Below are 26,153 nucleotides of genomic sequence, written 5' to 3'. Positions count from 1 at the left end.
GACACAAGGGATTAAAAAGGGTTTTATTTGATCAGAATAACATTGAGTTGATTAGAGGTTACAGGCTAGAGGTTACAGGCTATATGTCCGACAAGACTGTGACCTTGAATTGTGCCTGACTTGGAATCCAAACAAATAAGCGAAGCATTTAGCTAGGCTGTCTGCGCGCACACGAGAAGGCGCACCATCAGCACCACCAACCTGTGCAAAACCAGGTTACGAATTTTACTCACGCGCACCTCTTTCGCCTCAGCAGTGATTTGAGAGCTAGAATAATGTTTTCTTGGACCAGGTAGCCTACTGGTACCAGTCTCTCTGAACGTTGGCTACAGGACAAAAGACTGACCTTCGGCTTTCCTACATTCACAAATTGTTTGGACGTGTTTTTGCTTTAAAAGGACACCTCCTCAATCAAGACCAATTAGAACAGAGCTGTGGCAGCAGCAAAGGGTAACCGGGCTGTAGACAGTAGCTGTATGGACGATGTCCTCTTTAATGCAAAGACGAAACATTAACAATTTGTCCTGAATGTGGCATCGAGAGAATCCTAATTTTGTTATTTTTGGTAGCCGTGGATGCTGCGCCGAAGAATGGGCTACTCCGACCCAACGTCGGGTAAAGATATACTCGGCAATAGATCTCTTTGTTTTATATTTATTTGCGCTTTTGGACTGGTTACACTTTTACAACAGATTCTGTATGGCAAAAATTACATTAAAAGGTAAGCGCTAACACATTCCTTTTTATGATGATTATTCATATGGATATGAACAGAAAACAACAAGCATTGACAAATGGACGGCAATAAAAAATGATAATGTTCCAACAGGCAATGCATGATATGTTAGACTATAGCCTATCATCTAGTTACAACAATGTAAGCATATAATGATTATTTTACTGTAAATGTGTGTTCTAAAAAGAGTACTTAATTGTAATGGTAAGATGCTAGGATGAATGAGCAAACGACTGAATTGCAGAACAGAACAATAGCAATTAGCATCCATGTTTCAGTGGCATATAAAGTATTCTCCTGAGGTTTCAGTTTCATATTTTTCTGAAAATGGAGCATCACATTCATGCCATATACAGTGTTTTGGCTGTGTATGGTTATGTTTTTAAAGACCTTATTTGATTTTCTGTTTCAGCCTTATGGACTGGTCATACACCTTACATAAGGATATCTGCTGATATCACCGTTTATTAGCATTATCAATTTATTCATAACGGTTAAACATTATTAGATGTGTAGGATTCATGTCACAGTGGTCATTGTCAAATTTAGTAGTCATTCACTGATGTGGTTGGCTGTTCATAGTGCACAGATGAACAGCCACTGCAGAGCTATGCATTCCTAAAATGTTTTGTAACACCTCTGCAAGAGCATCTATTACCGATAGAGGTTCATATTTCCATAAAACAATAACTAATCACATAAAAGCCCTAACCATTGGAGGTCAGGTCTATGAATATCATTTTTTATGATTTCCTGAAATGTTTTCCATTGTTTGTGAGGAGCAAACAAAGAAATGTTTCTGTCATGAATTGTATTTAAAACAAAATGTATAAAAGAAAAAAAATACGATCTTACGGAAAACAATCCACGCCCTTCCCCCCCACCCCACCCTGCTCTGGAGAGTTTAGACAGTACATTATGAACTTGTCTCATACTTGCCTCATACATGTACTGCATTCTAACTGCCCCCTGCCCCTCCAGCCCAATGCACCCTCACCAGTGTTGTCCCCCCTGCCCCTTGCCCGCTGCCCACTGCCCAGGCCAGCCTGGTGAATTCATGGCATCCAGGCCCTGGGGCTGAGATGGCATGAATCTATCCTCAGCAGCACCTCTCTCAGCCGGTCCCCCACGCTTAAAGCACTCAGCACGGCAGAGAGAGGGGGACTGGGCTGCACCACGGGAACCATTGAGCAACGGCAGACATTTTGCTACGCTCTGTCTGCACACACCTAAGTGTTAAGGAGAGCAAGTGTGTGTATGTGTACCTAAACATGTATGTATTGTGTGCGGGTCTGCAAATGTATGTGTATGTGACGGAGAGGTTTGTGTGTGTTTGTCTGCAAGCGGGAGCGCGAGGCGTGTGGTTTTCAACATGTATGTATTGTGTGTAGGCCTACGAGTGTGTCAGAGAAGGAGAGAGAGAGAGACAGTGAGCGTGGGTGCTTTGTTGGAGATGATGTCACTGTAAGATATTCCGCTGCCCTGAAACCATGACAACAGGCGCAGTGTGTGTGTGTAAGTGTCGGCCCGCCCGCCCCTCCCCTCACGCTCCAGGTTATTTCCCCTGCAGCGGGACTGTATCTCTGCCTCATCCTGTCTCCCAGGATCTACTGATCTCAGCTAATCACCAAAGCATGGTGGGCTGACGGCAGGGGAGAAAACACAGTCCCTACTGTACGTCAAATCACGCCAGCACACAGATTTTCTGCAGCATCTTGGATGCTAGCACCCCCACCCCCCCTTCCTAACCCCCCACAGTTTCTATGGTAGCTGTGACTCCCTTCTGACACAGGTAGTAATGCCCGGAACAGGCTCATACCCATCAGCTAAGACGTGGGCCATGGCTGGTTTCGATTTGGAATTTTGGGGTTGGTTCTCCCAACAAGACAAAGTAGAGGTGACGTGACCGAGGGCTTCAGGGAGGAAGTGTGCCCTCATTAGGCTGTTCGAAGACGACCCCATTTTGGGTGTAAACACGTGTTTGTTACAGGAGGGAGCTGAGGAGCCGGGTCGGATTCTAGCCTGTAGATAAATCTCCACTGTGAATGTCCACTGGGTGTATCATGTAGCATGATGCCCTCCCCATCGACTTTGACATTAATAACCAGCCCTCCAAGCTGTGTACTGAAGGAGGTGGAACGGAAGGAAGAGATAAAGAAGAGTAGGGGAGGGAGCAGGAAGGGATATATATAGAGACAGGGTGAGAGAGAGAAGCAGAGTCAGATAGGAGAGAGAGAGAGAGCAAGAGAGACCATAAGAACGGTATGAAACACTTGGAATCGAAAGAAAAAAAAGTTATTAAATAATACACAGGGAGTGACCCAGTTTACGGAGAGAGGCACATTATCTTCTCTCATCTTCACTTGGCTCGCCCGCGGAGGGCAGTGCCTAAAAATACTCTCAGCAGGGTTCTACAGGCTCCTTCTGAGAGGGCGGGAGAAGGGGGTGGAGAGCCTGGGTTAAAGACACCACCTAGCTCAACTTCCAATCCTAGGAACATGGAGAGAGCCACAAATCACCCCAGCAGTGAATGACTACAACGCTACTCCTTCAAAACAGTACTGAACCGTACACGTTGACGCTACTATCTTGCTAGATAGTCAAGATGCCAAATAAAGTATTTTACATTTTTGCCATGTCGCAGCATGGCGATTCCCGGTAGACATCCTAAACCAGAGAGTACATAGAAGTGTAGATGTAGTCAAATTGTATTCATAAATATTGATGCCCCCCCCACCCTTCCTGCCCTCATTGAGTAGGCTCTTAGCAAAGCCAGACCGAGTAGAGTAAGTATCCTGGGAGGTCGATGTTTTGAACCCTACTCATGTCTGTCTCCATACCACACTTACAATGACCGTGGTTGGATGAGACTTCAGAGCACTTCCTGCATGTCAGGGCGTGTGCCTTGGGGCTACTGTGTGGTGTTCTGCCTCCTGTTCCGAACAATGTAAAGGAAACAAGGAACGACCGGTAAATAGATTACAATCCCACAACGGCTTGGTTTAAACAGTATGGATGTATCGAACAGCACCAATGCACCAGTCAAACAGCGACTTAATTGAACTGAAAGGATGGTAAAGTCTAAAGAGTGCCATTTTGATTTAACATCCTGTCCGATTTTGAAAATGTCCTTTGTTCTCCACTGGGTATCTCCTGGTATCTAGTTTCTTGTCCTGGTCAGTCTGTGAATCCGTAAAAGGAAGGTCCGGTTCACCTGCTGTTCTCCATGTGTCACTGAGATGTTGAAGCAGCACTCAGCGGAGTGAGTGGGAGCTGCCGTATTGCCACAGAGCCATAAGTGTTTGTTTAAAGGCGTAATGTGGTTAGAGAGCACCTACGTGGGAGACAATGACTCTGTTAGTGTTCTTAAGTGGTACATCTATTACCACCCACGTGCCAATCATGGAAATATGAGTCCGAAGCATTTGCAAAGCAGCCTTTCCGAATGAATCTCAAATATTAACTTTTCAGCCCGGTGTATTCTTATGTATTCTGTATTGATATACACGTATATGTGATTGATTTGGAGTTGGTTTGAATTTTGATACGTTCTGTGTGTCTTTTCCCACCTGTTTGGCAGAGAGCCTGAGGCTGCTCTCTTCAACATGGGGCCATATCAAAGCAGCGGACGGTACAGGTGCTATTCACATCTCAAAGGAGGCGTAGACGTGGCCGTCATCTGCAAAACGTTACGTATTTGGCCATATTGACCCTTCCTTTAACCGTTCCTGTCAACAAGATTTGGCCGTGAGATCTAATCCATTGTATCACAAATTGGATTTGTTTGTCTCGTTTTGTGCATGTGCATAACAAACTAGGATACACTGTAAATGCTGCCTTGATATGTTGGGAGTGGCACATTATATTGTTAACGGGTAAAACGTAGGGTTAGAAAGATCATTTGGATCAATATTGGCTCAATAAAAACGGCTTAAGACCGTACAAGGCCACTTGCCATGTTTCTACTGAAGGGCCTGGAAAATGCCAGCCAAACTGGTATTGAAGCAGGGTTTCCTGTCTGTGCTGAGTTCAGATGGCTTCTAGAGACTGGTACCAGGCGAGGCGCCAGCAGCAGCAGATGGCCCCTATCGAAGAATTCACTTCGATTTTCAGCTTTTCTGCACATTTCCATCTCGGTTCGTCGTTGATTTAGACTTTCTTTTGAATTCCACCGGTGGTCTCTTGAAGTTCTACGTCTCATCGTTCTTTGGTTAGATTTGAACCCTCACAGGCAAAGCAAATGTGTGCACTTAAACCACCATTATTATTTCAGTGTTAAATAAGCACTGTCCTTTTTGTGTTTATTGATGGGAAATGCTCATGCCACTTTTTGTGCCACATCCCAAACAGTAGCGACTTACTGCATAACAGTCGAAGGTTCGCTTCACATTCTAACGTTTGCTGTGCCATTTTATTCTAACAGGCTGTTTTACTAAAGGCAAAAACAGCTGATTCTTCTGACTGTGTGTGCGTTTGCACAAGTATGTGTGTGTGTGAGCGCATATGGAAATAATGTGTGTGCACGCAATCAAGTTGTGTGTGTGTGTGTGTGTTTGGCTGTTGTCAGCTAATGAACACAGTATCACAATCAATCTCAATAAACTGACTCATTTTCTTATTAGTGCGCAACAGTTTAGCCGCCTCAAAGGGGACGAGACAGGAAATTGGACCGGTCCCATTAATTTCTCGGATGACGGATCTCAGAAGCCTGCCAGAAATGGGAAGAAAAGGTACATTTCCAACGTGATTGACTGACTGCACGACACCCCTAAGAGAGAGAGAAAGAGAGATAATAAGTGAGCAGATATGAGATTTGAGTTGTGCTGGATGGTGTCCCAGGCCCGTGCATGTGAGGACTGGGTCACAGACCACCAGCACAGTCTGCTACAATGTACATGTAAGGGTAGAATGAGAGACATGAAAACACATTTTTTGCAATTTCTTGTTTTAAACTTTCTGAGGGTTATTCATTTTTTTTGATGAATTATTTTTTCAAGTGGAGAGAGTTGAGGAGATCTATAGCAGGGGTTATAATGTCACAGGGGAGAAAGTCACACATTTAACTCTAACTTACCTGTCTGCATGTTGACAGATGTTTCCGTCAGAATTTTCAGCCAGATTCACAGATCTCCGTAATAGTCACCCCCTGCCTAGCCGATATTAAGAAGAAAAAAAAACGATCTCAAAGGTAGGCCAGTCTGAAGGCATTTTAAGAACTTTTACAGAAACCCAAGAATGCCTCTTTCTTTTCCATTGGTCTGAAAGGAACCAGCTCTCATATTTTCAGTGGTGGTTGCACTGCAGATCTGCTCTTGCATGTTGTCTGATCCCTCCCACCTCCTGACCCCCATCCCCCTAAAGAAGCTGGTTGGACCACGGTCTCCTGTTGATGTACTGGCTTCTCTTTGTACCTCTGTGTCGTCTCATCCAGCACCCATCTCCCCACGCCTCTCAAGCCCTGTATGTCCTGTGTTTCTGCTACACAGCTCTGTGTCGTCTCATCCAGCACCCATCTCCCCACGCCTCTCAAGCCCTGTATGTCCTGTGTTTCTGCTACACAGCTCTGTGTCGTCTCATCCAGCACCCATCTCCCCACGCCTCTCAAGCCCTGTATGTCCTGTGTTTCTGCTACACAGCTCTGTGTGTGTTCTCATGTACATGGTGGACACTTCTCTCTGCTATTCCCCCTATCTCCTCTTCTCACATCTGCATTGTCTCTCTGCCTGGAATACCTTCTTCTTTGTTTGCCTCTCCAAAGAAGATGAACCCCCAGTCTGGTCGTGTTACAGTGCGCATCAACCTGCCACCCGGGATTTCTCCTACGAAAACCTCATGGGTCCACAGTAACGCAGCGTTCCCACAGTAACGCAGCGTTCCCACAGTAACGCAGCGTTCCCACAGTAACACGTCGCTCTAAGTCCCTTGCTAAGGCCTGCTGATCTTCAAGGATGGCAGCAAGCTAATGTGGCAACAATGATCAGAGATGACATTCAAATGGTGCTGCGCTTAAATGGTTCACTCCGAGTTACAGTGGTCATCATGAAGGTTCCCTTTCAACAGAGCAAAATTCAACAATGCCTTTCCCCCCCAAAAAAACATCAGTAGTGATTTGAAGAATCATTTAGCAAAGATGAAAATAGAAGTTTATCTGAAGGATACATGATGCTCCAACCCTCTTCTTGACAATGACTCAAATAAAAGCCTACACTGAATCATCACGCGGATGTAAACAACCAGTTCATTTCCCATCCCTACATTCCCGGTTTAATTTCCCTCCCATCATGCATCTCGTTTTCTTTTCCTGTGCATCTCCCATGCTGTTATGCCACTCATTGTCTGTGTTGTTTTTGTCACAGCTCACCTTTTGTTGTTTCCAGAGTCTTATTTGATATTGTTTACACAATCAAAACAATCATGTTTCCATAGAAACTTTCACAGATGTCCCATCTATTTTAATGAGATACTTTGAGCCACCCGTCCCATCCACTGGCAGTTTGTGATGACATTTTGGCATCTTTCACTTTCAAGCAGACACAGGTGGACATTCCATATAAGTATAGAAAACAAACCAGTCAAACACTCTATACTATCAGAATCATACTATACCAGTAGAACAGTTATAGTTACTATAGAAATATACTGTACCTGCATTAGAGTCCTAGGTACTATAGGAATATACTATACCAGTACAAGAGTTATAAATAATAAAGCATTCATATTATGTAACCAGAGAGTTGCATGTGACATACATATTTAGCTTCTTGTGGGAGCTACCCCAGATACATTTCTGGACAAGTGTTGGGCCCTTCAGCTATGCCCCTGGGTGCAGGACTTGGCAGCTCCCTCCGCCCTTGTCTAGAGCAGGCCAGTCAGGCGCCACGTTGAGGCCCGCCGGCTCCAGACCTGGTGCTGGGATCAATACCATTATCCATTCCAAGCCTGTCTGAACACACCTAGGGGGAGCACTACCTCCTCCACATCTGGCTGCGGGCCCAGCCCAGGTCTGAGGGGCCCAGCCCCGGACTGAGGGGCCCAGCCCCGGTCTGAGGGGCCCAGCCCCGGTCTGAGGGGCCCAGCCCCGGACTGAGGGCGAGGGACGTGCGGGACGTGGGGGTCTTGGCATGCTCCGATTTTGGGCGAGAGAGCAAGCGAGAGCTCTCCTGGCCTCAGGAATGTGGGGGAAAGCCTTTCATCCTAAGACCATCAGCCACGTCCACATCCACAGAGAGGGCGTATTGGCCCTGTGGAAGTCACCACTGTCAACCATAGACACACAGCACCACGGAGAGATGTTCATGACAGACTAGGAGAGGATTTTTGTTGCTTTGTCTGTCATGCTAAAATGTGGACCACGTCTTCCCAGTATTCTCCAGCCATCTTTGTTGTCCAGTGTCACATGATCACCACTACCATCCACACCCAACAGATAACCTCTTGTGTGTTCTCATGATTTGTGTTATCATGTCCTGTATAATGATTATTTACTGGGTTTTCTTTTTTTGTCCAATACATCCTTAAGAAGATTTACAGGCTCTTAAGCATGTAGACATTGTGCAGTCAGGATTTATTATAACAAAATCATAGACATAGTTGTATTGAATAAGGAGAATGTGAGTGTGAGAATGATGATTGTACATACATGATGTAGTTGGGTGCATGTGCACGTGTGTATGTGTGGGTGAGCATGACATGCCAGAAAAAGGTGACAAATAATAGATACAAAATGTAAAGGTGAAAAACAGATTGTCATAAAAAAATAAATATATACATTTATATATTCACATGGAAAAAAAACGAATGTTCCTGTTCAATTCAAAGGGACCTAATCGACCTGATGTACAGGCTTCTGCAACCAGACAGCTGTTCTCTCCTTGCCATTCTGATTAGAGCCATCCTATTGGGCACACTCTCAGAATAAGCTGACAACAGTTCCACATGGGGTTCTGAACTTGACTCTGTGTGAGAACTCTTATGATAAATGAAAAATGTAAAGGAAAGAAATAGACATCCGGAACCTCTTCTGATTCCTGATAGACCTGATATTGGTTGAATGGATCGAGCTGGAATCTGTATTAGTTTCTTATGATTTGACTCTTTCGTCTTTAAGAGTTCTCCCAGGGCCAATGGAAGAACACCTCAGTGGTTAAGAGAGTGTACTGTACAGAACATGTCATAGAATGCTCAACTTCTCCATAATAGAAGGATCAGATGATGTCTCATTTAATCTCTCCTCCCCTCTAAGCTTTTCTTTCCTTCTTTCTCTCTCTTTCACCATGTTTCTCACATGTCATGTTGTTTATTTTTTCTCCTGAATTAAACTTTCCTCAGAGAATGCCTGTGTTGTATGTTGTGAGCTTCCATGTCTAGTCAAAACACAGAAAAGATCAAGTAAATGGAATGTACTGAACGTGTTTCAATCAATTGTATTTATTGTGTAAAAAGTGCACTTTTACTGTTCAATGTTGCCTGTAGCTGATTCATGAGAACAGATTGTAGCCTCCACACCACCCAGTTAGTGAATTGAACTGAAACCACTCCCAAAAGCATCACCATCACTTTAAAATGTCTGTATAAAGTTCAATTACTTCCAATCTTAAATCTCTACCCTTGTATGAATAAAGTAAAAAAAAAAAAAGAGTGCCCCACTACCTCTTCCCTACCCACAGTGCATTGTGATGTGCCCTAAACCAACCAACCAACCTCCCCCACCCCCACCTCCTCCCACCTGCTTGGTTGATATAGTGACCAGAGGGGTGTAGCCTAGCCCAGGGCAGGGGGAGGCTGACTGTGACTGTTCCTCCAGGTTCCTGGACTCCTACGATGGACCCTACGAGTACAACTCGACAGCCTGCAAGGAGCTCAGGCAGGAGATCATGGACGTCAAAGTCCTGACCATGTAAGTGTGCCATCAGCATGACACATTTCCAAGCCCTCCACCACGTATTGCGATACCATGATCCCCTCTAGGCCACCATTTTGATTATGGCCAGATCAGGATTCCGACCCAGAAATATTACCCTGGGACCACTGCTTCAGTATTCCTTTTCATTCCAAAAATAAAATGATTAACTATTGGCGGATCAGAGTGAAATGTTTGCAAACTTTCGCTGCATGTATGGCCGGGTTTTTTGCAGACCTTACAAACTGTGAGTTTCTTGTGACACCTAAATATAGTGTCAAGTCTTAGTAAATGGGGCCTCAGTCTGGGTGCATAATGGCTGTTTGTCCGGTGCAGTACAGTCTGTCTCTGAGCATGGTGAACCCCTCTGTGCTCCTCAGCCTGACTGAGCTCATTATCTCCAGAGTTGAAGGGCCTGGTGAAGGGAGTGGACTGCCAGGCAACCTCAGATAACTAGGCAGAAAGGTCATTTTGTCACCCCTCCCTGCTCGGTGATCATTTCATGGTCCATGCTGGCTTCTCTCTCTGCCCCCCCCCCCCCACCCGCCCTTGCTTTGTCTCTCCCCATTGAACAAATAGCCCAATCATCTGGGGAGAATGCCGTGTCAAGGGCAGCTATTTAGAGACTTTCTATTTCAATAGAATGTTGTCTTGCTATCTTCTCTTGCTCAAGACAGGAGAGAGAGAGTGGGGGGGGGGGGGGGGGGGGGGGGGGGGGAGGAGGAAGGAAAATAGACAAAAACATTGGAGATGTCAAAGGAACCACTGCTGCAGTCTGGGTGTCAGCCTATGGAGGTGTTCACCCTGCAGGTTCATGACTTCCCTGTTGCCAATGGTCCTTCCTCAACACTGGCTCTGGATAAGAGCGTCTGCTAAATGACCAAATGTAAATGTAACACCCGCCCTTGACTCCGCTGTTCTCCCTCATGTGAGCTCTCTGTCCCTCCTCCAGGGTGAAAACGTCCGACCTGTTTGAGAGGTGGAGGAACCTGCAGGTGTGCAAGTGGGAGCAGAACAAGATGGAGACCAACAACTTCAAGTGAGCAGAGTTTGGCCCCTCCCCTCGGCTTCGCGCAGGGCTTTTTCCAAATCCAGCTTTTCGTTTGAGTCAAAATGCAGGATCGTGTTTGTGGGCGATTCACTTTAATCTATCGTCCTGACTGGATTCAGTCCCACCCCACCTGTGGTTCTCGTCCAATAGGATGTCTCTGTCACGGTGCTGCAATGCCCCCTCTTTCCTATTCACCACCAAGAGGAACACGCCTGCAGGCACTAAGCTGCGGTACGAGGTAGACACCAGCGGAATCCTGCCCATCACCACTGAGGTCTTCAAGATGTTCCCAGATGTGAGTCTGCTTCTGGACATTCAACTCCTCACGTAGTTCAACTTTATCCCCTGTTGTACTCTTCCTCCTCCTTGTCTACTATTTAGCCTCTGCGTATACACTGGGTTGTATGTACTAGTGTACAGTGCCTGTGATGCAGTCGGGGATTAAAATGTCAGTGAAACACACAAATACAGATTACTTGAACTAAAGATACATTGGTGGCACTGTGTCGTGTGGTGATGTAGTGCGGTGATGTAGTGCGGTGATGTAGTGCGGTGATGGCTGGTGTAGCACTATCTATGGCTCTGGGCCGGTGTCTCTATTGTTTCCCTACACAAAACTCTGGTGCGTCTAATTTCATGTCATTGAACTGCCTTTATTAATTATTTATCTGAAGGTATGTTTCTGTATCAATTTTGTTTCCTTTACTACGAACTCTGGTGTGTTAAGCAATTAGTTTAATTTAAGTATGATTAATTGCAATAGTTTATTAAATAAACTAAACTCGCTGAAGTTATCATGCAACCTCCTACCTCTACATTACAAGCGCTTAGTGAAGTGTATAGTGTGAGCTCAACACGACTGAAAAAGATCCATTGCGAAACTCCAATGGATGGAAAAAGGACACCTGCAAAATATGAACTTTGCAGAGTGCCCGTTTCTCAAGATAATTGTGGGAAACTCACTGCCTTAAAATTCCATTCATAAAAATACACAGACACACAGACAGAGAGTCCTGGCATTATTAGAGAGATGTCTGACTTGCTTGTTTATTAAAACATATTTATTAAGCTTGTTTTATGCTGACCCTTAGGACATGCCGTACTCCAAATCCCAGTTCAAGAAGTGTGCTGTCATTGGAAACGGGGGCATTATCAAGAACAGCAAATGTGGGAAGGAAATCGACTCTGCAGATTTTGTGTTTAGGTGAACTACGTCTACATCATTACATTGCTAAATATGGGTCTGAAAAAGAATTCTTTGCTCTGCATATTTTTGCCCGCCGTTATCACATTTGAAGGAATTAAATGATATGAACCCCGCTCAGCAACTGATAATGCAACCTTTTTCCTTTTTTTTTCTTTTTTTAGATGCAACATTCCACCCATCTCTGAAAAGTACTCCGCTGATGTCGGCACCAAAACAGATTTGGTGACAATTAACCCCAGTATCATCACTGAGAGGTACTGTCAACACACACACACACACACCACACTTACTCACAGGTACATCCACACTTCCTTATCTCCTTGGCCAGGTCTCCCTTGAAAAAGAGATTCTTAATCTCAATGTGTCTCTCCTGGTTAAATAAAGGTTATAATTATCCGCCTACGTGTCTCTACCCCATCCCTCTCTCTATTTATCTCTGTCTGTCACTGTCTCTCATTCCCCTCCACCTCCACCAGGTTTCAGAAGCTGGAGAAATGGCGGCGGCCATTTTACGAGGTCCTCCAGAACTATGAGAACTCCTCCGTGGTTCTGCCCGCTTTCTACAACACGCGCAACACCGATGTGTCCTTCCGGGTCAAGTACATGCTGGATGACTTCGACTCTCAGCGCGGGGTGTTTTTCTTCCACCCTCAGTACCTGCTCAACGTGCAGCGCTTCTGGGCCGTCCAGGGGGTTCGCGCCAAGCGCCTCAGCAGTGGGCTGATGCTGGTGACGGCAGCCATGGAGCTGTGTGAGGAGGTCCACCTCTACGGGTTTTGGGCGTTTCCCATGAACCCTTCGGGGATCTTCATCACCCACCATTACTATGACAACGTCAAGCCCCGCCCCGGGTTCCACGCCATGCCCTATGAGATCTTCAACTTCCTGCACATGCACACTCGTGGTATTGTGCAGGTGCACACTGGACCATGCAGGTGATCGCTCACTTGAGGTGGGTTCACCTGCCACAGTGCATTGTGGGAAGTTTTCTGTCATTTTCATTTTGGCTTTGTTATCTTGTCCGTGTTTATTTGATGAACAGTTTCTCTTGACTTTTCGAAGAACACCATCCTACTCCTTCTTGTGAAAGATTGCCTGCTTTAGCTCCTGTCGTTTCTCTATCCAATGTTTTCTCCCCCTCAACTTGCTGGTGAAGTGAACACGTTGAGCCTCTGTTTTGTGGACTCTATAAATTGTAGGTTGCTTGTTTTGTTCACGTAACATGGTCTTCGTAGTGATGTCGTCGTTTCTGTGATTGACTAGTGACTCAGTGATCACTGCTGTACAGAGGTGTTGATATTAACGTTGCACAAATACACCGGAGAAGGGCTTCCTGTCCTTGATCACTTCCTGGGTGACCTCTATAATCCTCTCTCTCTTTCTGAGACACTGTGGGTGCGTCAACATCTGATGTTTGTGTAATAAAGAGCAGACTAAACTGATAATGAGCCAATCAAAATGTTTGAACAAGGATTTTACCTTCACATTACCTGCAAACACTTTTAGTGGTTTTATGGCTGTATATATATATATATATATTTAAAAAAACAGTTCAATCTCAGTATGGCCTTTTTGGTAGGCCTATCCTTTCTTCATCCTGGATAAATGATTCGACATGTCCTCCTACAGTATTTCTGAAGCAAAATTAAGAGACTGGGAGGTGTTTATATGAATTGATGTTTGGGACAAAGGCCTGAAAACTGTTTTGTAACGACCACCTTAGCATAGTATAGGCTGACCACAACTGTAACCATAGTCACCGACCATAGGTGCACCGTTGTTTTGCCCCCCCAGTGCCCCGCTGACTGTCATTCATGTCTTAAACCATGCTGCCTTATGAGAATCAAACCCCTCCCTCAGATATGCAATCCAGCCCCTTTGTATTGCTTATCATATGGCTCTGACAGACATCGTTCTTCTGTTGGAATCTGGCGGGTCATCCGGAGTTCCGGAATCCTCTGTAAGAACATCCTATGATGTCTGTCTGTCCATCTGTCTTAGCTAACCATTGACCTCTGATGTCCTCTCCAATGTTTTCTTCTTCTGTAAGATAGAATTCCCTTCTGATATTCTCGCTGTGACGCCGTGCATGATAACAATCTGTTTGGTTTTGCTTCGTCTGTGCCTGCAGCAACGATACGTTTACAGTTTAGAAGTGTTAGCCAATGACAAACCTAATGTCCATCGAGCAACATTCAATTTTAGAATTGAATGAACAATTAATGGGCTCACTTTTTACATTTTCCCTCGCCCCATGCATCCCTTTATTAAATGACACATTTTTTGTTGTTGCGTCATGTAACCTCCCTTTTAAATTGTAAATGTTCAATTACCAATTACAAACCATTGTTGCATTTCAGCCTGTGAATGCTTAATGGTTGTTAAACTGTTATGTGGTGTTGGTAGTGAAGGTAGTTCATGATGATCACTAAACCACTGGCGATATACTGTACTGGCAGCCATATTGCTCCTCTTATTCACACTTTTAACATTTGATTTGACTTCTCCCCATTTGTACATGTTGTTTGATTTTTCCTCTACAGGTTAATTCACATGGACTGTTTAAAGTGTGCACAAAGCAATGCACAGAACGCCTGCTTCATTCACCAGTGCACCTATAAAATTTACAGTTTCAAAATGTGAGTCATGACATGCATTATTTTATAGATCACTGAATTATATCTGTGTGGGCCAGGAAAGGAGAACTGGACAATGATTGGGTGGGATTGCTTGAGGATATGAACAGTGTTTTGAAAACCTACATTCTTTATATTGTGTTTGTAAATAAACCTATTTGGATTTTCTGATTTTGTCTCATTTCATTTACTAGTGCAGTTCCTGTGATGCAGCCAGTGATTAAGATATCGGTTAGGCTAGCTGTGATTAAACAACCCAACTGCGCAAGGATACCTCTTGGAGTCTGTTCTTGTTCCAGCAGTGCAGTAATATAGTCTTGAATTTTCTGTATCGCATTGATTGACAAATAATTGTATTCTTCGAATGCCCATTTTCAGCTCGCCATCCATTTCCTTTCAGCTCGAGAGATCATGGCTACAGCCAGCTCAACATGGCTGAAAAAGTGAAATTGCAACACTGTGGGTGAATGATTTTTCAGGGATCTCGAAGCACTTATCCAAACAACGTAAAAAATGGCACATCTGAAATAGACGCCTGAAAGATTTGAACTTTGCACAGTGCCCAGTTCTCAAGCTAATCGTTAAACAACTGTTGCCACTATAATCCCACTATAAAACTTGCAGGTAGACACCCACACGCATAGATTTCTCGCATTGTAATACAGATGCACATTTAAAGAACCTTCTTGTGAATTTTTGTCAGCTACTATTGTCAACTCTTTAGTAGCTATATTGCTAACATCATCAATTATCAACACTGTGTGTGTAGAAAACATATGAACAATATAAACAAACTGTTTGTGTGTGCGCGTGCGTGTAGAACAATGTGGAAACTACCATTTTAGTTCCAGCCAGGTGATGTGACCTCTGGTTTATTTGGTCCAATTAGCTCTTTAAGCAAAGCTACTGTCAGCTCCTTAATAATTAACCAGCCACCTGGTGTCAGTGTTCTTCAGCTGAGGACCCAATGGAGAAGGGCCAGGTAGGACCCATACAAGATCGCACATAATAGGTGTACAGTAGAGTAAGCTGTATCTATGACTAGAGGGCAGGGGGTAGCTTTTGTCATCACAATGTTGTAAAATCACTCTGAGACTTATCAGACTTCTATTGCATCATCACTGGCACTTAAACAGCAGGATTGAGCGTAACCATTAATTTAGGCTCTAACGACAATTGAGTACGAATGAAACCAATCTAAATTGAATCACCGTTGCTACAGAAACACAGTCACAATAGTCTGCCTCACTGGGACTGTCCTATGAACATGCTATATATGTACAGGGATGTTTTTATGCGTTGTTTTATTCACAAAAGTTCACATGGGTCTTTGAGGACTCTCTTTGCCACAAAGGAGTCCTGGGAATGAGAGGGTGATCCGGGTCAGCTGGTCCCTGCTGGGTTCATGATTGGAGGGGGAAGGTGATCAGGATCAGATTAGGAGTCAGGGATTCTCAGTCCCAGATCCTCTCCACATTGACGCAGAACAATCAAACCAGCTGAACCCTGATTAGGACTATTTCCGTCAAGGGGAGGTTCCTCTCCGATATCCTCCCAGCTGTCTCTCTTTCTCTCCCTCCTCCTCTCGCCCTGTCTCTTTGCACATCTGCTCATGAAGTCCACTTTGGTCCAAATCAATTACGTTCTCATTTTTAGAGGTGTCTCTAAAGCCTTTGATCAAAGTGAGTTCCTGCATAAGATATATTACTCCGTACTTAATTATGTCTCCAAAGGTGAAACATTTCTAGCTGAGTCATCTTAGTCTATCTCCTCATAGGCGTCACGTCAACAGGACAGATCAAGCCTGTCTGGATGTCTGCCGTCATCGGTGGATTGGATATCCATAGCTGACAGTATGGTTGACATTCATAAGCCTCCTCCCCTCTCACCTCCTCCTCACCTCCTTTCCCCAACTCCCTCGCTCTCCTCCACTCCTCCCCTCCTCCTCCTCCTCTCCTTCCCAACCTCCCCCTCTCCTTAAGTACTCCTCCTCTACGCCTCCCCTCGTCGTCCTCCTCCTCCCCTCCTCTTTTTCTCAACCCCCCCCGCTCCTCCCCTTCTCTCCCACTTGCCTCAACCTCCCTCCTCCTCCAATCCCCTCCCAGTCATCTCCACCCTGACTGGACCAAGCCTCTATGATGGGGTGTCAGGTGTCCCTCCTAATAACACTAATTGGATGATCTGGCTCTGGTGCAGATATGTAAACCTGGGTTGTGGAGTCTGACACTGATACATTGACACAGAGAACTTATGACACTGATCCACCCAGACTATGAGAGACTGGCCCTTCATCTCAAGATGTTAATATACATGGTAAACAACAGTTACCAAATAGATATTAACTATTATTCAGTGTACATAAACTATGTCTATAACTACGTATTTATTCAGTCAGGGTAAAACTTGGTGTCAATTTTCTATTTGTCAACTTTGTCATTTTAGTTGCATTTCAAAATGATGGTACTTATTCACCTTCTCAAAAGTCTGATGTTATTCTGAGGAGTACACAGATCATTATGAGACAATAGCAGGCCACGGATGGCGACCAGATTGGTGAAGAGTTCACAGGTCATTGGAGGTCTCTTTTTCTCCTATTCAAGGTTTGTTGGAAAATAATGAAAAGCAGATTAACATTCGATTCGTAAACAACGGCCATTCATCACGTTCGATACGTTTGGCTACTATTGCTATCGCACAGTTCTTATCACGCAGCTTTGTATGTATATTGTACAATGTTAATCTTATCACAAGCTACAATCATTTGTCGGTATGAATTAAACATTGGCTAGTGTAAAAAGTCATGTTTTATTCAACTGCGTTTACTTCAACAAGGAGCTCTGAAAGCATGTTGGGCAGACTGATTAAGAACTCTGAAACACGGCGCTCAGATCAACTCTGTCTCCCGGTTGCCACTAACTAGAATCCCAGTGGGAAACTAATGTGCATGTACGTCTAATTTGTTTATTTGGGCAATGGTGGGATACGTTCCAGAGAGATCCAGAAACCAATAGAGGAGTCTTCCACCAGATGAATACGACTAGGGAAATCTGAGTGAGAGCAAATTAGAAATGGGTTTATAGGCCTAGACGTTGAGGATAATGATACCGTAGTTGGCTGTGAAAGAGGAAAAGATGAAGGATTTCTCACATCTGTTGAGCCAATAAAGTAGAATATGTCTATCCATATATACATGTGTTTAAAACAAACAAATTAAATGAGTTTGGTATGTTCTCTTTGCATTCCTGTGAAAAACATGACCTGGAAGTGGGCTCCTGGCTGGGTTCACAGAGGGAGGTTGACGTGACCGCGTGTCAACAGCAGGGGGTCAGGACTAATGAGAACTACAGGACACAGGTCAGGAACTAGGCCAGAGTACCTTGTCTTGATGGAGAGAGGGTGTGGAGATGGAGAGAGGGAAAAAGTCAATAGCAGACATGCATAAACAGTTAATATGTCAAAACATCATGCAAAGTTGCATTAGAAATCCCAGTCAAAGAGAAAGGACTACCAATTTAGTGTGATCAGTCCACTGTCGCCTACTCCTCGACCTGCACATTACTCTCTGTATCGCCAATTAAGTGACATTTGAAAGTGTATGAATGGCGTCCATTAAAGAGAAGCATATTGTTGGACAGCACTCTTGCGCAAGCATAAATCTTGGACTTGACTGGGAGCCAATATCAGACTTTCAGCCAAGCTTTGTGAGCCAAAGGGAGGGCGACACCATGAACAAACCCATCACTGTCCACTGAAACGCTCCCAGGTTCAGGGTTGGCATGTATGACGCGGGCAGGCGTGTTGCGGGGGTTGAGGGTGTATGTGTTGGTACATGTGTGAGTGGCAGAGAGATAGACGGAGAAATAGATAGGGCTTGTGTGTGTGTGTCTGTTAGTGTCTCGATGCATTAACGTGTGCGTGCGTGTGTGTGTAGGTAAAAGTGAGACACCCCCAGCCAGTAAAGCGATCCTAAGTATGAATAATGGAAGCCGTGGCAGATAAGTTCTCTTAGCACGGCTCCTTTTTCACAGGGCTTTCTCCCCGTGTCACGTGACCACAGCGGCGACAGTCATTTTTAATGAGCTGAGCGCGTGCCCCTGCGCCGGATCACAGACGAGCGCTTCAGGCGGGCCCCGGCCTCCGCGTGCACACACACGCAGACACCCCGCACAGGGCCGCTCCGTCTGAACCCTGGGGCGACCGTGTCTCATGGATGCCACGGGTCAAATGAATAGTCTTACACCTTCAGAAACTCAAGGCAGGCCTCACGAAACTAAAAGCTGGGGAAGTGGATGAATAAAAGATGCCGTCGAAGCAGAAAAAAGAGTCCGCATCGGAGGAAACCGAAGAGGTGGATGACGGGGTGGAGGAGAAGAAGCCAAAGAAGAAAGGGAAGAGCGCGTCGGGCGCCAGAGAAAACAGTCGGAGGAAACACAAGAGCACCGAGGACCCTGAGGGAGAGGAGTCCCAGGAGGAAGAGAAGAAGAAAAAGGGAGAGTCCCAGGATAAGGTGAAAGAGAAGAAGAAGAAGAAGAAAAAGAGAGTTGGAGAGGATGCTGAGGAGGAGGAGGAGGAGGAAGTGATTGAGAATGAGCAGAACGGGTGCGAGGAGAACAATAATGACACCACCAGCAAAAGCAGCGGCAAACCCAAGAACAAGAAATCTGAGAAGCTCACGGAGGAGGGGGAAGTGACAGAGGGAGCAAGCGAGGACAAGAAGAAGAAAAGGAAGAAGAAGGCGTCTCCGGAGGCCCCACAGGGAGAGGAGGACATGGGTTCAAAGGACAAAAAGTCAAAAGACGGGGGGAAGAAGAAGAAAAAGTCTCAGGAAGAGGAGCCTCTGGAGGAGGAGGAGGAAGAGGAAGAGGCGGAGGAGGAGGACCAGAAGAAGAAGAAGAAGAAGAAAAATAAGTCCCAGGAGGAGGAAGAGGAAGAGAACGAGGAGGACGACTCCAAGAAGAAGAAGAAGAAGAAGAAGAAGAGGTCTCAGGACGAGGAGCCGTTAATAGACGACGACGAAGAGGAAGAGGAGGAGGACTCCAAGAAGAAGAAGAAGAAGAAGAAGCCCAAGAAGGGGTCGGCCGACAGCGACGAAGACAAAGACAAGAAGAAGAAAGGGAAGAAGTCCAAAGTGAAGCAGGTGGACTACGCAGAGATATACCAGAATGAGCTTCTGACCTACCAAACTGATTCCGATGACGGATATGAGGACGAGTACCACAAAAAGAAAGGTAGGACAAAGAAATGAGGGAGAATGCTAACAATGTTGCTGGGTAAACCACACGCTTCTTGCATACCCTGGCTCCAGTCATTTTCATTTATGCTGTATGGCCTTCTCTCCAGTGTTTTCTGGATAATGGAATATCTGTATGAGCAACAGATTAGCTTATACAGAGGTCCACGATCAAGCTTTGACCTGGGCTGTTGAAGTACTTTAGACTAGATGCTTGAGATGGGGGATCTGGCTTGTGTCTGTGATGGTCTCTCCTCTGGGAGGGTGTTAAAGTACGCCAGAGTTCAATAAAGGAGGGCATTTATTTCTAATAACAGTGTGAATGTGGGATTTCTCATGGAGCACACAGATAGTATGGTGGATAAAAGGATAATGGGTATTTAATGTTGCTTCCAGAGTCTGGTCAGTGAGCAGATCCAGATCAGATAAACGGGGTGAGACTCATCATTTAGAGACTCACAGGACAGGATAGGTGTCTGCCTCTCAGTTAGGCCTTGCGTGCGCGCACGCACACACACACACACACACACACACACACACACACACACTCCAGAGGTCTGGATAGGTCTTGACACAGACTAAGACACCACACACTTGCCACACAATCACAGAGTTGTCAGTCTGTGACATGGCATGGCCAATCTTCCCCCTGGCTGCACCTGCACACCCCTGACCTCACCAGGCCCAGCCACGAGCCAGGCCAGACTCCACAAGCAACCCATCTCACCTCCATCTGGGACTTTATCCACTAGCTCACTTTTACCAGACGTCTCTGGGCTCCGATGCTATCTGCCATCTGACTATCTATGGCCAGGCTCTGTGTGTGTCTCTCTCTCTCTTTCTCTCTCTCTCTCTCTCTCTCTCTCTCTCTCTCTCTCTCTCTCTCTCTCTCTCTCTCTCTCTCTCTCTCTCTCTCTCTCTCTCTCTCAGCTCATTTCCTTCTAATCAAGTCTCATTCTGTCACTTACCTCAAGTCTCTCTGTCAGTCAGGTGTCTCTCGCTGCCTGTCTGTGACTCTCTCACTAAAACATGAAAGATGATCTCGTCCTTCAGTCGCTGGTGTGCTTGTGAACTTGTCAGAACCAGCGGACCTCTTCTTACAGAGAAGTCTTCCAGTGCTCTCTGCGGCCCTGAACTTTGCATTCCCCTCCTCATCTTTTTCTTTCTCACTGGATTTATTTTCTTCCTTTTTCACGCTCTCTATTTCCTGCTCTCTGTCATTTTCTCACTCGCTGCTCCCTCTCCCCTCCTTCCTCTCTCCCCCCCTCCTTCCTCTCTCCCTCCCCCCTCTCCCTCTCCCTCTCTCAATAATGAAGCAGTGTACCCAGGGTCTCCCCTCCTTTTGTCAGTTCCACGTTGAGCTCATCCATGCAATATTCACCATGATTTGCATGTTACATAATCCTACAGGCCAGGGGTTAAATTGAACCCCTCCAGCTCCATTAATCTGCAGGATCTAACACACACACACACACGCACACACGCACGCACACACACAGAGAAATATACACACGGCCCCAGCTCACTGACAGGTTCAAGAGCTAGACTCCTGAGTTTGTACTACGATCTGGAACACCCATGACCCATCGGGTTAACACTAGTATTGGTGTGCACAGAGAGCTTTTGGCAAACAGAGGACACACACACAAACATAAAGGAGCTGACAGCCAATGAACAAGGAGATGCCTGCACATCCTCTTTTACTCTACTCCCTTCCTCCCCACCTTTCCTCCCCACCTTTCCTCCCCACCTTTCCTCCCCACCTTTCCTCCCCACCTTTCCTCCCCACCTTTCCCTCCCTCCCATCCTTCTTTCTCAAACACAGATGTATGACCCAGGGTTCTGAGTGGTTACCTCTACTTCCTGCCTGCCTTGTCAGTCTGAAGGCTGCCCGGCTGACTCATACATCCAGCTCTCTAACGAGAGAGAGGAGGGCTCTCTGGCCCCTGGCCAGGGATTGGGATTTACCTGCAGATTTGCTGCAATCAATTTTCTCGGCAGGTCTCTGTTGAAAGAAATCATCCTGGGGCAGCATTCTGTAGATGTGGGCAGTGTAAGATTCCAGATTGAATCACTGAGTTACTTGATAAACTAATCATAATTTGTGATATTATATGTGCATTTGTACGTTTTAATGTTCACCCCTCCCTCCCTCTATGTCTCGCTCTCTCTCTATGTCTCTGACTCTCGTTATCTCTCTCTGTCTCTCTCTCTCTCTCTCTCTCTGTCTCTCTCTCTGTTTCTCTGTCTCTGTCTCTGTCTCTCTCTCTCTCTCTCTCTCTCTCTCTCTCTCTCTCTCTCTCTCTCTCTCTGTCTCTATGTCTCTCTCTCTCTCTGTCTCTCTCAGTGTTTGAGGTGGTGACTGTCACTGGCGATGTGAAGGGGGCAGGGACAGACGCTAACGTGTTTGTGAGTCTCTTTGGAGACTTTGGTGTCACACCCAAGGTGCATCTGGCCAGCAAGTGAGTTCATCAGAGCTTACTCTTCACTTACTGGGCTTCTGTTTGGAAGGTGTCTGTTTATGGCCTGTGAAGAAAGCTATTTTTGGCGACAGAAAGCATTTATTTTCAGTTTGTTTATAAATATGTTTTTTTATAAATATGTCTGGATTGTATGGACTTTTCCCACTGTTATTTTCATGGCTAATCACTAACCACTGCATTTCTCTCTGATTCTCCAGCACAGAAAAGAGGTATTTTCTAATCAGTTTCAGTCAATTAAAAATAAGCAGATGTACTTCCTGTGTTGTGTTGCATTGTGGGAATGTTGCTGTATTGGAGCGTAATCCTGTATATTTAACACACGGCCCTCAAGCCACCATCAGCACTCCAAGAGAAAGCTGAACCAAAAAAGGCAACTAAACTGCCAACTAGTCAGTCATTGCCCATCATCCATTCAAAATAGATACAATTCATTTTAAATGTCTTTAAATATTTATTAATAGATATTTACCATGGAAAGTAAAGCTTCTCGCCTAAGAAGGCTAAATGTGTGAAGCTTTCAGGAGGCTCTCTCCCATACAGCAACATGAGGGACACGGAGGATATCTGGAGTAAGGACGAACCATGTGACATGGCCGGTCTTCTTTCATTTTCAACCAATGAAAGAAGACCACGATGTCATCCCTCCCAAACACACACTTCATCATCAAATAACCCTTGAGTACAGGAGCTGTCATCTTGATAGCTACTGCTACGGGCGCTCTTTATCTTCACAGGCACACACACACACACGGGCACACACACACACACACATAGATAAGCAGGTAGAGTTACACCTGGCTACCATATACCCTATAGTATAATATGGGCTGAACTGTATTCCCTGTCAATCACACTGCACCTATCTCCCCATCTCAGATAGACATACTGACAGACTGACTGACAGGCAGTCAGGCGTGGTTAAGCCACTGTAGAAAACACGTTAACTCTATTAAGTATACATCAATGTCTCATAGATGTATGTCCCTGACAATACAGAGACAAAACGAGCACCAAGGTTTTCTTCTCGGCCTGTGGTTTGGGTAATCAGAAATACTATCCTATATGAGCGCCTAATCATCATCATCAACACTATCAATACTGAGAAGGAGTTTCACCTTACTCAGATAGTTTCTGTCCTAGCTTTATTGAGTAAGGATGAGTGAACCCCGGGACTGTGAAACAGGTAAGTCAGATGCTTTGGTTTTTGAGCAGGTCTGCTGGATTGACCAATCCAAGCAGAGCGTAATGCAACATTTTGGAATTCTGATGGAATTGAGTCCGAGTCAGAACACAACGCTGATTCTGCTCCAATGACATGAATTCCAAAGTTTGCATTGGGATGGTTGGTTTGTCCTGTTTTACACAGACTAGCTCATTCGGGCAGGGCTGTGTGTGAGTTGGACAGTCATTTCTTAATTAGAGAGTGGGTGCAGTGCTGGCATAGTCCCGATGAAGAAAGGATGTTGGCATAACACCGAGCAGGAGAACATGGAGGGGAATGTAGGTTAGTGACTAGAGGCTATTGTCTGGGGGCTCGATATCTGATTCAGCCTTGGCAGACGACGCACTTTGTCAAGCACAGAGATATCTCTGTCAGGGGAGGGGAGGGGAGGAAAAGGGAAGGGAAGGAACTATAGAAAGGGGCAGTGGAGAGGAGTTCAGGTTGGACAAGGATACAAAGTAAGGAAGCAAAGATTCCAGATGGTGCTGCTCCTGCTGTCAGATGAAAGCAGTTCCGGCAGGTTCTCTGTCCGTCTGCCTCTGTCCCTCTCATCGTCTGTCTGTGCTCACGCCGCAGGAGCCGAACAGCGTTTGAGAAGAACAAGACCGACGTGTTCCGCATCAAAACACACAACGTGGGGCCCCTGAAGAAGATCAGGTACAGAATGCTGGAGCAGGGCTGAAAGAGGACGGGGGGGGGGGGGGGTGAAAGGTTTTGTGGATCTGAAATCCAACTATAAAGGCAGGAACAGCTTCACTGGGTGGTGAATCGTCCAGGTATTACTGGACAGCTAGCACGCACACGACCCCTGTGACCATGTGACCCTGCTGTGTCTCCAGGATCGAGCATGACAACACAGGGATGAGCGCCGGCTGGTTCCTGGACCGCGTGGTGGTGACCGACATGAACCGCCCCCACCTGCGCTTCTACTTTGCCTGCAACAACTGGATGAGCAGGGAGGAGGGAGACGGCCTGTTTGTCAGAGACCTGCTGGGCAGCCTCAACCCCATGGATGTCCCCAAACGTAGGCTTCACGTCAGAACACACACAAACACCCACACAGACTCACACACATAGTCATGCATAGACACACACACACTCGTTCGAACCAAACTCACACGTGTACACACACAAACACCGATATACACTCAAACCACACACATACGTAGACACACACACACACAGTCTTTAGCTACATTACACATGTGCCACATGCTGCTTATTACATCATGTTTCAAAGCTACACACATGCTAGCCCATGTAAAACAGCAGTTTATTACCTTTCTGAATGGCTCCTCCCTGATGTGTAATCTCTGGGAAACCTTGGTAAAAGAGAACAGGGTGGGACCTGACCCTACCAGACCAGACCAGACTGGACCAGACCAGACTCGACCAGACCATATTAGGACTAAAGAGACCAGACCAGACCAGACTCGACCAGACCATATTAGGACTAAAGAGACCAGAACAGAACAGGCCAGAGCAAAGCAGAGAAAACAAAACAAGGCAAGCTACACTAGAACAAACCAAAATGGATCAAAACAGCGCAGTCCAGGCCAGACCAGACCAGGGTCATGTGCCTCGATGGCCTTTATGCAACTGTCCCAGACCCAGATCACGCTACCCTGACCCGAGGCTGTCCTCGTGCCTGCACATCCCTTATCTCTACAGCACCAGAGAGGAGTGGGCTAAGAGCCTGATCCTTGTCACTCCAAACTGACACACACACTGTGTCCACAAGGGTCATGCTTTTCCATGAATATTTTACCTGGAAACAGGCTTATTGTGGATTACAGGATCTCCTGGATGTGCTCATGCTGTTGTTGTAGATCAGGGGTCCCCTAACCTTTTTCTGTGAGGGCCAGATATTTTTTCCTTTCTTTATTGTGGGGCCGGGTCGGTCTGTAACAGAAACGTACATGGGCCGGAGTGACTACCAGTATTATTATGGAGATTTTATTATGATTTTAAATGTATTTATTATGCTAGATTAGTTTATTATATTGTTATGCACCGTACATCCGTACACATCAAGGTATGCATAGCCTATTAAAAGAGGATTATTATTATTTTAAAGACCTTTTTTCATATTCATTGCTATTGAAATCAAAACATATTACTTACTCATGCATATTAATCAGTGTTCAGAGGGCCGGTCCAAATGCGTGGGCGGGCCGTAGTTTGGGGACCCCTCTTGTAGAGACTCTCCCAAAGGTTCTAAAGAGGCACACATCCCAGCCGCTACCCTAACCTCTGGTTTAGGTGACCATCATTGCGTAACTTTAAAGGTCATCATGATGGTTACCTCTCTTTGAAAAGAAATACAATCACCTCAAGTACAGTCATGTCAGTAGTGTACAGTGGGTTGCAGAATCCTTCAGAGGTCCAGAAATATCTGCCAACGGACAAGAGAGTTTCTAGTGTTCCTCAGGTGCCGTTGGGCACTGTGTGTTTCCACAGTGAACAAGTACATCGTGAGCGTGTTCACAGCCGACATGAAGGGCAGCGGCACTGACGCCGACGTCTTCCTCAACATCTTCGGGGAAAACGGAGACACAGGTACGACTCGGTCTCAGTCCTGCTACGCTGCCAGGTTTGAACATGTCTTCCCGCTTCATGTCTTCCCATGCATACCGTGGTCGTGTAGCACGAAAGGCAGCTTGTGTGTCTGACTGTGGTGCCGTCGCTG

At 45.7% G+C, this 26,153-nt stretch overlaps 2 protein-coding genes across 6 annotated transcripts in view; both read left to right on the top strand.

The window, feature by feature from the left end:
• The first annotated feature begins 125 nt into the window (after positions 1-125).
• Positions 126-14,693, top strand: st8sia5 (ST8 alpha-N-acetyl-neuraminide alpha-2,8-sialyltransferase 5). 5 transcript variants are annotated; one of them, XM_047045388.1, is made up of 10 exons: positions 126-721; positions 4,317-4,424; positions 5,359-5,466; positions 5,829-5,924; positions 9,540-9,632; positions 10,588-10,674; positions 10,837-10,981; positions 11,778-11,890; positions 12,055-12,147; positions 12,370-14,693. In XM_047045388.1, exons 1-10 carry the CDS (start codon positions 576-578, stop codon positions 12,830-12,832), a joined length of 1,452 nt encoding a protein of 483 aa, XP_046901344.1. In that variant the 5' UTR covers positions 126-575; the 3' UTR covers positions 12,833-14,693. The 5 variants fall into 5 exon arrangements, with proteins under 5 accessions (XP_046901344.1, XP_046901345.1, XP_046901347.1 ...); XM_047045389.1 differs by lacking the exon at positions 5,829-5,924 and having other exon boundaries at positions 130-721; XM_047045391.1 differs by lacking the exon at positions 4,317-4,424 and having other exon boundaries at positions 131-721.
• A 4,136-nt stretch (positions 14,694-18,829) lies between these two features.
• Positions 18,830-26,153, top strand: part of loxhd1b (lipoxygenase homology PLAT domains 1b) — a 28,545-nt gene continuing 21,221 nt past the window's right edge. The window contains exons 1-6 of the mRNA XM_047045394.1: positions 18,830-19,347; positions 19,510-19,757; positions 22,107-22,221; positions 24,041-24,121; positions 24,304-24,488; positions 25,925-26,023. Coding sequence (XP_046901350.1) covers positions 18,830-19,347; positions 19,510-19,757; positions 22,107-22,221; positions 24,041-24,121; positions 24,304-24,488; positions 25,925-26,023 — 1,246 coding nt within the window. The remainder of the gene's footprint in view (positions 19,348-19,509; positions 19,758-22,106; positions 22,222-24,040; positions 24,122-24,303; positions 24,489-25,924; positions 26,024-26,153) is intronic.

The sequence above is a fragment of the Hypomesus transpacificus genome, chromosome 22 (assembly GCF_021917145.1).
Source record: "Hypomesus transpacificus isolate Combined female chromosome 22, fHypTra1, whole genome shotgun sequence".
NCBI classification, from domain to species: domain Eukaryota; kingdom Metazoa; phylum Chordata; class Actinopteri; order Osmeriformes; family Osmeridae; genus Hypomesus; species Hypomesus transpacificus.
Note: the sequence above shows the minus strand (reverse complement) of the source record. Positions and strands in the feature narration are given on the sequence as shown.